At 39.5% G+C, this 16,044-nt stretch overlaps 1 protein-coding gene across 1 annotated transcript; it reads right to left on the bottom strand.

The window, feature by feature from the left end:
• Positions 1-10,026: 10,026 nt before the first annotated feature.
• Positions 10,027-10,650, bottom strand: LOC129249886 (uncharacterized). The gene has a single exon (XM_054889559.1). It carries the CDS (start codon positions 10,648-10,650, stop codon positions 10,027-10,029), a length of 624 nt encoding a protein of 207 aa, XP_054745534.1.
• Positions 10,651-16,044: the final 5,394 nt, after the last annotated feature.

The following is a 16,044-nucleotide window of genomic DNA, read 5'->3' as shown; positions in this document are numbered from 1 at the left end:
ACCTTCCAAGACGATGTAGGAAGCTCCGGATTACATACCCGAAGCATTTCAAGGATCCTTTGAGGGTCTGATGGCTCCGCTCGTAGCCAGGCCCTAGCTCTTGGTAAACTGGGGATGTCATCCCTTGAAATTACCTCGAGTTTAGACCCAGGCCATACTTCGCCTATCCTTGAAATGGCTATTTTGTAAAGATCAGTGGATCTCTGATCGGCACAGGCAATAAGCTTCACGTGGCTCTGATGCCATCCACTATCGCGACAGAAAGGAGCTGGACCAGGATTCTCCTTCAGAATTTGGAAGAAAACGCTTGAGAGCCTGGCTTCCACTTTCTTCCAATTGTCAGGCGAAATAGTGCCGTCAGGGTTGCTTTTATCAACCACCGCCCATAGCTGTTGGCCTCTGACCGCTTTGCTGTATGTAGTTGGAGAAGTCTTGGTGTTTCGGGGCTTCTTCAACGTGCTGGGGTTGCTGGCTGGGTCGTCCGACAACTGACATTTTGGGTTCGGTTCAGAACCCCGAGGGGGCTCCTACGTTACCCTTGTCGTCTAGCTAAAAGAGTGCTTCTGTTTAACAGACCACTCCCCCTCTGTGATCGTTTTCAAGCGCTTCAGTAGTCTGAAGGAAGCACGTCTCTCCTTGTAGCCATGCCATGCAGGCTCTGCTACTGCGGAGGTATCAGTCGTTTCAGACTCAGCTTTACCACCTTTACCAGGGCTAGTCTCGGTATTGGTGGTAGAGGAAATTAACTTCTTGGCCACAGGTTTATTGTTAGTACCGCTACTTCTGCTGTTGCCAGGTTTGTCCTCAGCACCAGCTTCCGCCGTAGGAAATGGGCTAGCCGTGAAGGGCTTGGATGTGCTGACATTTGCACTAGGTCTAATTATCCCAGCTTCCGTCGTACTAAAGGAAATCTGGTTTGATCCAGATTTGGGGGTAGAAACTATATATCTTCCTTTGCATTCAAGGACTGCTTGTCCATAGAGGTTCTTTGATTGAAGGACTCCATCTATTTCTTACGATCACCGTCCACCGTGGCAGACATGGTGATCTTATAAAAAGGAGGGGGAAACATAATGGCCGACCGTGGCAGCGCCCCATACCCCGGCAAGGACATGGTTATACCCCGAGAAGACCCGGTATCGAGGTAGCTCCGTAGAAATACAGTCGGACAGAAAACCCCCTGACTGCAAACCAGCCAATAGGCACGGGTCGCATAACACCTTGGGTTAGGGGGAGAGGGGGGCGAGGAGAGGAGATGATAGGATGATGAGGATTAAGGATTAACAGGTACGTCGGTACGGTGATATTCATATGGTGATTGGATGGCCACCAATTTTGCCGTGAAGTCAGGTGGATGGGTGGATGGCTAGCCAATCCTCATATGGAGCTTCCCTCTTAGTTCGTGTTGGGTTGGTCCCCATGATATGGGGGTCAAATCACCACTTGAACCTCATCCCCGCGACAGGGAGACCAACATGATGAGGTGAAAGTGGTGTAAGTCATATAGTTCTTGTTTCGAGATATTTAATGAAATGCGTTGGAATGAGTTAAAAAAAATTTGTATATTGTAACATTTAATTTATAAATATTGGAAATTTATAATCAATACGAAATTTTGTATGAACTTCATACGAAAATGTTGCTTTTAAAGCTCTACGCTTAGACCATTTTCAAAATTTATTTAATGTCCTATAATGCAATAAAAACTCTGAGTTTTATTTCAAACAAGAATTTTAATGAAATAATTTATAAACATTTATTAATTATTAACACACTTTTATTAGCTCGGGTTGTATGTATGTATGTATGTATGAATGAATGTAACGGAATCTTTTTAACACACTTTTATTAGCTCGGGTTGTATGTATGTATGAATGAATGTAACGGAATCTTTTTATTAACACACTTTTATTAGCTCGGGTTGTATGTATGTGTGAATGAATGTGACTGAATCTTTGAGCTTTATTTTCACTGGCTTCTAAAAATCTGATCGACTTGGAATTTTGCACACCTATCAAGGACCGATGACAATGCAATAATTTGATAAAAATTTTCCATTATCCTTATTAGGATTGCCAGGATTAATATTTTCTTTTTTTAGATCTTCTGTAGAAGAGTAAGAAGGACAGAACTAGCGCGCGGGAGTCTACGACTTACTCTTTCGAATTCGAACTTGCTCGGGCACGCGGCACTACAGTACGAATAGAAGGCTAAAACGTTTTCAGGGTAGTTGCATTCTCACTTTGTACAGTCTTTACATATGCGTAGATACTACAAGTCTCATACACACAAATTTACTCTATTCAATGTTCATATAAGATGAAATAATTTTCATATAAGATGTAATTTGGTTAATTACAATAAAATAATCAAAACATAAATTTTGAAATTATTTTACGGAACAAAATTTTGGCAAGTAAAGAAGGAATTTATCATGACCATAATTTCATTTATAAAATTTTATCGATTAAAGTACAATTCACAACAAAAATGAACTAAAAAAACCAAACTGGAACTTTACATCTCATTTTGATTGTGTCAATATAATCCACGGCCTCCTTTTTCTGTGCTGAGAGTATCTATTCTGTGTCAAGGCCAATGCTGGCCTTTCTTTGGACATATAGTCGGTAAAGAAGGAATTAAATATAACACAATCAAATCGGACTATAAATCACTGACTAAATGAAAACAATAATTTTCATTCAGAAAAACAAGGCTCGACCTTCAATCAATGATCTATGTATATGGGAAAAAGTATGTAACATATTGATTATGTCAGTATATTTTGTTGTTACCTCTCCGTTTCAGGAGTGGGGTAGCCGTTTCTCAGGCTTCCTCCACGAAATAAGTTCTTCATCCCGATTACTTCTTTATCACGGCCGATAACTGCATAGCTTTAGACTCCCAGTCGATAAGAAAGGAATTAAATATAACACGAATATATCGAATTATTAATTCACTGACTACAATAATTTTCATTCGTAATAAAAAATAGTTAAAAAAAACTAAAACACACACTTTTTTTGCTAAACTAAAAAGTAGAAAATAAATTTTTATGACAAAGAGACCTATAATGAAGTAACAGCAAATCGAACGATCAGTCATAGACAACTACCTCAGAACAGAATCATAACAAAAATTGAGATAAAAATAGAATAATTCAAATTAGAGGTAAAAGCATGGGATGCATTTTGCTTCACTTTCATAACCCTCTGTACATTGGTAGTTGCCAATAGAATGATTGTAATATTTACTATATCAAGCATCCCACGCTTTTAACTCTAATTTGAATTATTCTATTTGTATCTTAATTTTTGTTATAATTCTGTATGCAAAATGTATGCATATAAAACAGCGAATCGAATAAATGACCGATTTAGGAAAGCAAATTAACAATTATAGATTAGCGCAAGTATGAAAGACATGTCATAGGCGTGCTACTCAGGTTCAAGTCCTGTACACACTTTTATTTGTTCGATAGTTTTATTTAATATTTTGTATTTGGTTTAATTACAATTTATTTAAAATAGTGTATTCAGGTTTTTCTAATACCCGTTATTTAAGAATGTATTGTCTATATAAAATTATTCAAACTGCTTTTGAACTGATTTATATGTAAAACATCTGTATGCATTCATATATTTAATCTCTTCAGTCAAATCTGAACTACTTACATACACATATTGATGAAAAAATATTCTAATATCCATCCAGAAAGCCAAACGCGCATACACGCATATGTATATACAGTAGGTTCTGTTTTTATGCGGTAGATACGTTCCGCAAGAAACAGCATAAAAAACAGCATAAAAAAGCTACTAGTTCTATAGTAAAACTATGGATAAGTTTCAAAAGTGCTACAACCGCATTAATCTGAAATAATGTAATAAAATCGCATAAAAAAGGGCACTAGTCCCATATTATAACTATAGATACGTTCCATAACCGCATGAATCTGAAATAATTAAATAAAATCGCATAAACAAAATATTGTATTTTTGAAAATTATATCTTTATTTAAGAAACGTCAGAATCGAAAAATAAATTTAAGTCAGAAATAAAATCAGACAATACCCACATGTTGCGCGTTCGTTTAGGATTTGGCGTAAAATCACTTTCGTCACTTGAGAAAATGTACACGTCTGATCTAGATAGTTATGCAGGCGGTTCCATACTTGTAGGGTTAGCATTTCTGATGTAATCTGTGATGAGTTTTTGCTTAGCTGGCTTAGAATCTTGTTTATATGTACAATTCCCGATAGGTCGACATGCATTTTGTAATTTAAAAAAAAAAAACCGCACTATTTCAAAACCGCATAAAAAAAGCCGCATAAAAACAGAACCTACTGTATATATATAAATGTATACAAACCTTCATCGAACGCAAAATGTATGCATATAAAAAATAACAACTGCAACCGCCTTCTTGTCCGTCAGTGAAAAAATGGGATATGTATACCCTATGAGCAAAAATAACCGGGAAGGTGATGTTTACTGTTTTCTTCGATTTCCAAGGCATAGTCCACCATGAGTACCTTCCATCGGGCCAGACAGTCAATAAAGAATATTATTTATCCGTTTTGAAGCATTTGAGAGATGCTGTATGTTGCGAACGGCCGGAAATGTGAGCAAACAATTCTTGGATTTTGCGTGATGATAACGCGCCATCGCACCGATCAAAGAGGTCAAAGAGAATACGACGAAGGAGCTGAAGGCCATGTCGGCCTACCGGGGCTGTTTGGAGGACTGGGTTAAACGTTGGCACATGTGTGTTGCTTCAGATGGGTCATATTTTGAAGGAGATAATATAAATTTGCCTGAAATTTAACTCTGTTTTGTTTTATTTAAACTTTCCCGGTACTTTTTGATCATAGGGTACACATATGCGGCTTTGCGGGCCGAAATGTGTGATTCGCTGGAATTGTTCAAGGAATCTAAGTCCCATTAACTCGCGACTGTCGAACAGTAAGAAGACATATTTACATACATATAAGGGTGCATACATACATACGGGGCCGCGGCCACTCGACATGACAAAAATTCAAGATTTATCAAATATTGGCAAATAATTCAACGCGAAATATTCCAATATTGACTATTTTCGAATGGTCGCGAAAATTGGCATATGGGCGGCTCGTTTTATGAATGAAATTGAAATATGAGCTCGAACTTATGAATGAGCGGCCATCGCGATGCGCTTGCTGTTGCTTTTGCGTCTATCAAAGTATTGTGTTTTTGTAAGTACAATATTTGGAATATCGACTGGTGAAAGACAAAAGTTCACGGAAGCAAGAAGGGAGCGCTGTGCTCGCGCATATATGTACATAACTATGCATGAATGTATGAACGTACATGGATGTAGTAACATATGAATACAATTATTTTGTAGGAAGTTTAGAAGGCAAGTAGGTATATATGTATGTATATATGCTAGGACATAAAGTGGGTATATATACATACATAGAGCAGAATTGTTTTTGCACTTGTTAGGAAGAAACTCGTTCACTAGTGCGTATGTGTATTTGATTTCTTGTAAGAATGTGATGTGCTGTGACATGTGTACATACATAAGTCAAGGTTATTTGGGCATACATGTATATGTACATATGTATGAAAGGAAAATGATGTTCTTACGCTTGTGCATTATTGTTTTTCATATACAAACTAGCGAAAACCCCCCGTTCCGCTGGTCGTCTTTAAAAAAATCTAGATTAATTAATTAAATTAATCCGAAAAATACTGTGTGTTTCTTATAAAAATTCTAGCGCATGAATAGTAATGAAAGAAGTTTTGAACAGTAGTAGCAATTAAAAAACGTTTGATATAATTTACTTTATTACTTTTTTTATTGTAATGCTCTTTGGTATACAATATTCTTCGTTTTTCCATGCGTTGTTGAATAAATGAACAATACCGATGGCTTACTAACTCTTGAGCATGAAACATAAAGTTGACCATGAGAAAAACATGGATATTCTAAATCAATACCACAAATTGATAAAGTTTGGCCTTGTGACTTATTAATAGTAATCGCAAATGCAAGGCGAACAGGAAATTGAAGGCGTTTGAATTCAAACGGCATATCCGATGGTATCATTGGTATTCGCGGTATTAAAACGTCTTCAGGTGCAAATGACTTGTTTGCGTGAAGTCTGATATAAAATAAGTTCTATTTACTCTTCTTAAATTTATATAAACTTTTCCAGGCGAAGTAAAAAAACTGACATATATATCCTTCAACCGTATATTTGTGAGTGCACAGGTAATACGTAAATATATGAATGATATAGGTTCCTCTTCCTCTTCTTCTTCCTGTAGCTATTCCTCTTCCATCTCCAGCTCTATCTCTTTCTTCATCCCGGAAACGGGCAGTAAAAATTACTTCACTTAAAAGCTTTCACCAACAGCTTCCATCTGATACCCATATTGTACGAACACATCCAAGGGTTGGCTGGTTGGTTGGTTAAAGTGGTGATTCTTCCAGAATCCAACCAGCGCTTTCGCGCCATTTTGTTGCCACATCCTCGTTGCCAACTTGTTTAACGGTTTTTTACAGCATAACTATATCCAGTCTGTGCGGTTAAGGAACCTTATTAGGTTGTTAACGTCTACGCCAGATAGTTGTTCGAGATTCTCGAACAGTGGTTGGTCCAGGGTTAAAATTCTGTCCTTCCATAGGGCAGGACATTCACAGAGGAAATGGAAGATTGTCTCCTTTTTCTCCGGTTGTTTACAACTGTGACAGTATGTATTGTGAGGGATGCCCATTTTGGCTGCTTGTTCTCCGATAGACCAAAAGCCAGTTATGACTGCCGTTAGTCTCCAGGCGTCCCGTCGTTTCATTCTTATTAATGCCGACGATTGCTTGAGGTTGTAGGTTGGCCATAACGTTCTGCTAATTTTGCATTTCGTCTGGACTTTCCACCTACAGTCAGTGACTCGGAGGTATTTTTGGGAAATTGTGCTATTGACTGCACCTAATAATGTGAGTACCGATTCTGCAAGAGCGTTATTCATGGCAGATCCCCCTCTTGCCAGTTCATCTGCTTTTTCGTTACATTCAATGTTCCGATGTCCCGGGACCCAGATTTAGGTAACTTTATGGTTTTCACTCAAGATGGTGAGGCTATTCCTACTTTGTTCCACCACTTTGGAGGTTGTTGTGGCCGAACGCAGTGCCTGGATTGCAGCTTGGCTATCCGAGAGAATAGCGATATTACCCTTAAAAGAGAAATCTGCGATTAGTAGCCTGCAAGCTTCCCCAATCGCCAGTACTTCCGCCTGGAAGACACTGCTGATATTAGGGAGACGCACAGATTTCTCAATTTTAAGTCTGTGAGAATATATACCAGCTCCAACAGCGCAGCCCATTTTACTTCCATCCGTATAGACTGTAGGGTCGAAGTTGTTTAGAGAGAATCCCTTATTCCATTCTTCCTTAGTTGGAAAGAGAGTAGCAAAATTCCTACTGAAAGTTACCGTCGGGACGATGTAGTCAGTTCTCACCGAGATTAACTGAGTTTGTCGCAATAAAAGACTAGCATGACCATACGTTTTTTCTCTCCAGCGACCCGCTTCGTTTAACCTAAATACACTCATGGTTGCCGTCTTCTTAATATGTAGGTCTATTGGAATAATGTGTGTCAGTGCATTGAGAGCCTCTCTACGGCATGATCTGATTGCAGCGATCGTTATTGCACATGCTTTGTATTCTGCCGAGTAGTTTGGTATTGTACTCTCTCCCTAGAGCCTTCCACCAAACTACCGAGCCATACGATAAAATAGGTCGTATAACCGTCTTATACAGCCATAATGTATGCTTAGGTTGAAGACCCCATCTTCTTCCAAGCATACGTTTACAGGCATATAAAGCAATTTCTGCCTTCCTTACCCGTTCTTCAACATTTAATTTCCAGCTTAGTTTGGAGTCCAGAATTACCCCTAAGTACTTTGCGTTGGGTGATAGCGAGAGAGTTTGTCCGTTAATATTTGGTAGGGTAAAAGATGGTACCTTATATCTGGTGGTGAAAAGCATAAGCTCTGTTTTACGTGGGTTTAAACCTAGGCCACAGCCTGTGGCCCAAGAGTTAAGCTCGCCTAATGCCCTTTGGATGATCCCACTGATCGTATTAGGACACAGTCCTGACGCCATTAACACCACATCATCAGCGTACGCCACCGCTTTTACCCCACCTCTATTAAGTTTTATTAAGACTTTGCTAATAACGCATACCCAGAAAAGTGGAGACAGTACTCCCCCCTGTGGGGTGCCCCTGTGAACCTTCTTGGTTATACTGATATTACCCATTTTAGCTTTGATGATCCTGGTTTCTCACATAGAGATGACCCAATTACTGATGCAATTGTCCACCTCTAAGTCTATCAACGCCCGTTGGATGGCATCTGTACTAACATTCTTAAAGGTGCCTTCTATATCCAAGAATGCCGCCATGGTATAATGTTTGTTCTCTAGAGAGCCCCCTATTGTTCGGATTACCTCGTGAAGCGCTGTCTCCGTAGATTTGCCTTTAAGGTACGCATGTTGTGCAGTAGATATACCAGAGCTCTTCAAAGAGCTTCTAAGATATATATCCAAAAGTCTTTCAAAGGTTTTTAACAGGAAAGACGAAAGACTGATTGGCCTATAGTCCTTCCCTGATTCATGTCCCCTCCTGCCTATTTTTGGAATGAAGACGATCTTGACTAGTTTCCAGCTATCTGGAATATGACCTAGGCTCAAACACGCTTTAAAAATTTCCTCTAGCCATGGTAGGATACAGTCCAAGGTTTCCTGTAACATCTTTGGGATGATCCCATCTGGCCCCGGAGATTTAAAAGGTGAAAAGGATTTAATTGCCCATGGAACTTTCTCCTTTGTAATTATTTCTTTTGCAAGGTGCTGTGGATTATATTGGCTCCGCCTGATACTTCCCCTCCCACTTTCGTGGACGCTGCACCCCGGGAAATGCGTGCTTAGCAGAAGTTCTAGCGATTCCTCTGTCGTAGCTGTCCAAGTACCATCAGGTTTCTTGACCCAAGAAGCCGTTGAATGATCTTTGGACAGAACACGGCTAAGCCTGGCAGAATCCCTGGTGGATTCGATTGACGAACAGAATTCGCTCCAGCTCTCTTTCTTGGCGGCCCTAATTGCCTTCTTGTACTGTCTCCGACACTCTTTGTACAATTGCCAATTTCCTGTCGAGTAGCTGAGGTTAAACGTTGATCTAGATTTTTCCCTTAGTTTTGAGAGCTCACTGCTCCACCAAGGGGGATGGGATTTTTTACTAAATTTTATGGGGCAGGACGTTTTGTAGGCCCTACTAAATGCCTTCTCCAGTGTTGTGACCCTACTCTCAAGGTTTTCGGTGAGAGTGATTTTGTGGATAGGAATCTCTCCTATCCTTTTATTGACTATGTTTCTGAACCTTTTCCAGTTGGTTCTTAGTAAATTTCTATACGGTAAGGGCGGATCAACATTAAAATCCAGATCGTACAGGATCCAGCTGTGATCCGAAAAAGATCTTTTATGAGAGACCCTCCAATTGAAATTTATGAAACCATAAAGAGACTCACCTCGGTCGTTTGTTTCGGAGCTTCCCCATAGAGCATGCCTTGCATTGGCATCGCATCCGAGAAGCACGGTTTTGTTCTGGTTTTCCTGCACAGGTTTAAAAGCTTCCTCAGGCGGTGCTGGTCTTTCATGTGCCATGTATATAGAGGCAAGCGTAATTCTGACTCCGTCAGTGGCTTCCACCTCAACAGCCGTCACATCCTGTGAACTATACAATGGAATTAAAAATGTGTTTAAATGCTTTTTAGCTACAATACATGTTCTGGGATTACCTTCTATCCGTTTATAGTAGATATTGTAGGTTTTCCCAGTGAACCCTTTCACCTCGGTGCTCCGCACCCAGGGTTCCTGAATTAGTGCGATGTCTACGTCCTCCTCCGTCAGGAGAACGGTTAGGTTGTCCGTTGCACACCGTGAATGCTGCAGATTGATTTGGACAACCTTTAAACCCATGTTTACTGGTTTCCTTTTTCGGACTCGGTGTCATCTAGCTGCATGCCAGTCAGCAGTTCGTTGGCACCATCGATCTCATCCTGCTCCTCTTCCGGGTTTGCAGAACGGAATATCTTCAGCTGGGTCTTCCTGATCCCAAACTGAAGTTTGTTTCCCACTTTCTCCAGTGGTTCCAGACTCTCTTCTGTAATTAGAAGGAGGAATGATCTGCTGTCCCTTTGCGGAGCCTCCGCTTTGATGATCGACCAATCGGTCATCGGCACCGAGCGATTAGGCGCCTGAAGGTAGGGGATTAGTTGATTGGCATCAAACTCCATGTTTGGTACCAAGATGCGAGCCCTCGGCCTTCGTGGAATCTCGCCAGCCGGAATTAGCTTGAGTTTCAAGCCTTCCCAGCTGTTCTGGATTTTACCAATCACGTTTGTCAAGAAATGCAGTGAGAATTGGTCATCGCATTTAATGACACGGTAGCCGCGGACTAACTCCACCAAGTCGAAACCTGGTGTTTGGCCCTCCGGGTTCGCCATGACATGGTCAACGACTATGCGAGACAACCGTGCCTCAATCTCTGACCATTTGTCAAGCACTGGTTTTCCGCGGTTAGAGGTTTCGTCTACCAATGCCATTTGGAGATGGTCCCGTGCCACCTCACTAAATCGCTTGATAGGTTTGGAGGCAACTGCACCCTGATCCGATATCTTGTGCTTCTTTGTTACCTTCCCAGTTTCGTCATGCCAGCGGTTTCGTTTTTTGGCATCTGTCCTGTTGGCGGCTTGGAATGCCAAGTATTCATCAACCACCTTTTGGCATCTTACCTTGTCGGTCTCATCTTTGGGATGAACTTTAACTTCGGTCTCGTTTTTCCGAATCCTGCCAAGGGTACCTTGGTCCACTTTTTCGGCTACATCTCGAGACCCTGGTCACTCAGAGATCTAAGAAATACTCTGTATTAAAGCACTCATCAGTAGCTTTGATTTGTAAAATGTAAATGTAATGTAAAAACACATCCTAGGGTTAGCCGGGTCCTCGTTTTGGCCTTCGGCAGCGCCACCTGGTGGCGAGTGGAATCAATAAGCATATTATGCTAACCTTCACCGTGAAAAAATATATATATATATACCAAATTTCATAATAATCGGCCCAGACACACACGACCAAAATGTATACAATTCTAATGAATGCTATGTGCGGTACAAAAAATACGTGCGGCAAATAGCAAAAACACACTCACTTAACCGACGCACCGCACACACACGCGTTATCGGACTTTAATCAAGCTTCACAGAAACCTTTGCCAAAGCAACACCAACAACGTGTGAAACTTTCATTGTTTTCCTTACACGCGTTGCTGAGATTACCCCGGACAAATGCACACTTTTTTTCGGCTTAATTTTTATACATTTTATTTTTTTTTTTTAGTACAATTGAGATTTGAAAAATTTGTAGTAAGGGATTTTAGAACATCGACTTTATAGACACCACACAGAGTTTTGCCCACACAAAAATTGAAAACACCACGTATCTTTCACCTCAACACACAACACATTTCTCACCTCGACATTAAACCAATTAAATCTTTACTATTTTCGTATCTTTGAAATAGTAAGCGAATACGTAAAACTTATTACATAATTGCTTTTTCAATTACATTAAAAAAAAAAACTAATTAAAAAAAAATGTATTAAAAAAAGTTTGCGCCGGGAATTGATATCGAGTCTAACATGTGGCGAGGAAAAATAGGCGGTACGTTTATTTCTTCGACTGCTTATTTTTTTACCATTCTGTTACTTTTGAAATGATAAGCGGATACATAAAATTTATTACAAAGTTTTTTACGATTACATTAAAAAAAAAAATTTTGCGCCAAGAATTGATGGCGAGTCACGTGGGGAGGATAAATACGCAGTGCGTTTATTTCTGCGCCTGCGTTGTGAACAAAAGATTTGTGATGTCTACGTAGATATGTATGCGCGCGTGGCGAATAAGTTTTAATAAATTCTGAAAGTAATTCATGAAGTTTTTCATTACATACATACATACATAAATGAACGTATACTCTATATGTACATACATAAATGATAGTATATGACAATATACATAATATGTATGTACAGGGTTGGCCATATTAAACTGACCCATTGAGTAACCCTATAACTTTTTACTGTAATTTGAAATCTAAGGTTTACGTCAACAAGCCAAAGACACTAGGCGCACTTAAGGCCAATATCCGACGGGAAATAGCCGCCATATCGGCCGAGACGCTGGCCAAAACTATGGAAAACGCCGAAAAACGGGCACATTACGCTATACGGGCTAAGGGCGACCACTTGCGCGATATCATATTCAAAAAGTGATGTAAACGAATCTCCTTGAACTAAATTAAATGTTTTTCACAATGAAACACAAAAAAATGTTTCTTTTTCCATATTTTTTTAATAATCACATGGGTCAGTTTAATATGGCCAACCCTGTACATGTCAATAGGATGTATCTGCATTCAGAAAAAAAAAACGGTTTAAGATAAATCAACACTTATTTTATATTATATGTAAATTTATAGTTTACGTATTCGACAGCATTTACATACATATGTATGTATGTACATTTGTATATGAAAAACAATAATGCACAAGCGTAAGAACATCATTTTCCTTTCATTCATATGTAACGGGTGATCAATCATGAGGTGCTTTTTTCAATAGTTAAAAAAAACAAAAATGTAAATTATGTTCAAAACCTTTATTTATCATTTGAAAGGACATTCTTTGACATTTACTTTTTGAATATGACTTCATTCAAATGTTGGCCGCAACTACGCTTAAGGTGGTCCATTCTGAAGGTCCAATTTTCAATCACTCGTTCGAGCATTTCGACTGGTATGTCGTGAATAACACGCGTAATGTTGGCTTCCAGAGCTTCAATCGTAGCTGGTTTATAAGCATAGACCTTGGACTTCACGAATCCCCAAAGAAAAAAGTCCAAAGGTGTGATATCACAAGATCTTGGTGGCCAACTCACAGGTCCTAAACGTGAAATCAGCTGCTCTCCGAAATGACTTCTCAATAAAGTCATTGTTTCACGAGCTGTATGGCAAGTGGCTCCGTCTTGTTGAAACCAAATGTCGTAGAGATCATTAGATTCAATTTCAGGTAGCAAAAAGTCCGATATCATGGTACGGTAGCGAGCACCATTCACAGTTACGTTGCGGCCATCATCATTTTTAAAAAATATGGACCGATGATTCCACCAGCCCATAAACCACACCAGACCGTTGTTTTCTCTGGGTGTAAAGGTAGCTCTTGAACCTTTTCTGGTTGCTCTTCATCCCACATACGGCAATTTTGCTTATTGACGTAACCATTGAGCCAGAAATGCGCCTCATCGCTGAACAAAATTTTGCTCGAAAACAGCGGATCTTCTTCAATCTTTTCAAGAGCCCAATCAGCAAAACGGTGACGTGCAGGAAGGTCATTTGGCTTTAGTTCTTGTACGAGCTGTATTTTGTATGCTTTTAAATGAAGATCCTTCCGTAAAATTGACCAAGTTGTTCCATACGACAGTCCAAGTTGCTGAGAACGGTGCCGAATCGATTCATCGCGGTTTTCACGTACACTCTCTGCTACTGCCGCTATATTCTCAATGCTTCTTGCTGGACGTGGTCTATTCGGTCGAGAATTATCCACCAATGAATATTCGGATTCAAATTTGTTGATGGTATGTCGAATAGTGTTTAAGGCAGGCCGATTATGTTGACCATAATGCGGTCTAAGCGCACAAAAAACATTTGTCACAGAACGCTGATTTTCATAATACAGTTGAACAATTTGTAGACGTTGTTGCGGTGTGAGTCTTTCCATGATGAAATGAAAAACGCTGTTCAACAAATCCACGATGACAGTTTGCCACAACTCGCGCGCGATCTGTCAAAAAAACGCAAATGAAAAAAACTCCTCTTAATTGATCACCCGTTACATATGCCTATATGCCCAAATAACCTTGACTTATGTATGTACGCATGTCACAGCACATCACATTCTTACAAGAAATCAAATACATATACGCGCTAGTGAACGAGTGTCTTCCTAACAAGTGCAAAAACAATTCTGCTCTATGTATGTATATATATCCACTTTATGTCCTAGCATATATACATACATATATACCTACTTGCCTTCTAAACTTCCTACAAAATAATTGTATTCATATGTTACTACATCCATGTACGTTCATACATTCATGCATAGTTATGTACATATATGCGCGAGCACAGCGCTCCCTTCTTGCTTCCGTGTACTTTTGTCTTTCACCAGTCGATATTCCATATATTGTACTTACAAAAACACAACACTTTGATAGACGCAAAAGCAACAGCAAGCGCATCGCGATGGCCGCTTTGCCCCACACATTCTAAAATGTTCTAGAACACAACAAAAACACATATCTCACAAGCGCATGTCGCCCAAAGCTAAAATCTAAGCCTAGCGACTACAAAAACAAAATACATTCGTAGACGCAGTCGCAGCGGCCATGATTCTATCTGCGACGGCGCTGAAAAATTAAGAACAAAAACAAAAAATTCATTCATAAGTTCGAGCTCATATTTCAATTTCATTCATAAAACGAGCCGCCCATATGCCAATTTTCGCGACCATTCGAAAATAGTCAATATTGGAATATTTCGCGTGGAATTATTTGCCAATATTTGATAAATATGCACCCTTATATGTATGTAAATATGTCTTCTTACTGTTCGACAGTCGCGAGTTAATGCGACTTAGATTCCTTGAACAATTCCAGCGAATCACACATTTCGGCCCTCAAAGCCGCATATGTGTACCCTATGATCAAAAAGTACCGGGAAAGTTTACATAAAACAAAACAGAGTTAAATTTCAGGCAAATTTATATTATCTCCTTCAAAATATGACCCATCTGAAGCAACACACATGTGCCAACGTTTAACCCAGTCCTCCAAACAGCCCCGGTAGGCCGACATGGCCTTCAGCTCCTTCGTCGTATTCTCTTTGACCTCTTTGATCGGTGCGATGGCGCGTTATCATCACGCAAAATCCAAGAATTGTTTGCTCACATTTCCGGCCGTTTGCAACATACAGCATCTCTCAAATGCTTCAAAACGGATAAATAATATTTTTTATTGACTGTCTGGCCCGATGGAAGGTACTCATGGTGGACTATGCCTTGGAAATCGAAGAAAACAGTAAACATCACCTTCCCGGTTATTTTTGCTCATAGGGTATACATATCCCATTTTTTCACTGACGGACAAGAAGGCGGTTGCAGTTGTTATTTTTTATATGCATACATTTTGCGTTCGATGAAGGTTTGTATACATTTATATATATATATACATATGCGTATACGCTCGATTGGCTTTCTGGATGGATATTAGAATATTTTTTCATCAATATGTGTATGTATGTAGTTCAGATTTGACTGAAGAGATTAAATATATGAATGCATATAGATGTTTTACATATAAATCAGTTCAAAAGCAGTATGAATAATTTTATATAGAAAATACATTTTTAAATAACGGGTACTAGACAAAACCTGAATACACTATTTTAAATTAATTTTAATTAAGCCAAATACGTATGACTATTCGCGACTTGAACCTGGATTAAATACGCGCCTCAAACACCATTCAAACAATACCGCCGACTTTAGCAACTGCGCCATGAGTTGATTGCTTACGCATCTTTCCCAATCGCAAATTCATTCTCTTCGCTGTAGGCATGAAATAAGTCGAATCCCTTACTACTGTGGTGAAAAATCATATGAAATCCGTTACTAGTGTGGTAATCACAGAAAAAAATCTGAATTTCTCTACTAGCGTGGTAAATATCTGCAATCCCCCACTACTGTGGTAAGTTGAATTTGAAGATCCCTTACTATGAATCTACAAATTAGTACTCGAAAAAGCTCATTTAACATTTGCACCTTGTCATTCCATTAACATTCTCTGGTAGTACAGCATATCAGCAGTTGTCAAGCAGCCGC

This window comes from Anastrepha obliqua, chromosome 6, assembly GCF_027943255.1.
Source record: "Anastrepha obliqua isolate idAnaObli1 chromosome 6, idAnaObli1_1.0, whole genome shotgun sequence".
In the NCBI taxonomy this organism is placed as follows: Eukaryota; Metazoa; Arthropoda; class Insecta; order Diptera; family Tephritidae; genus Anastrepha; species Anastrepha obliqua.
The sequence above is the reverse complement of the archived record's forward strand: the minus strand, read 5'-3'. Positions and strand labels throughout refer to the sequence as shown.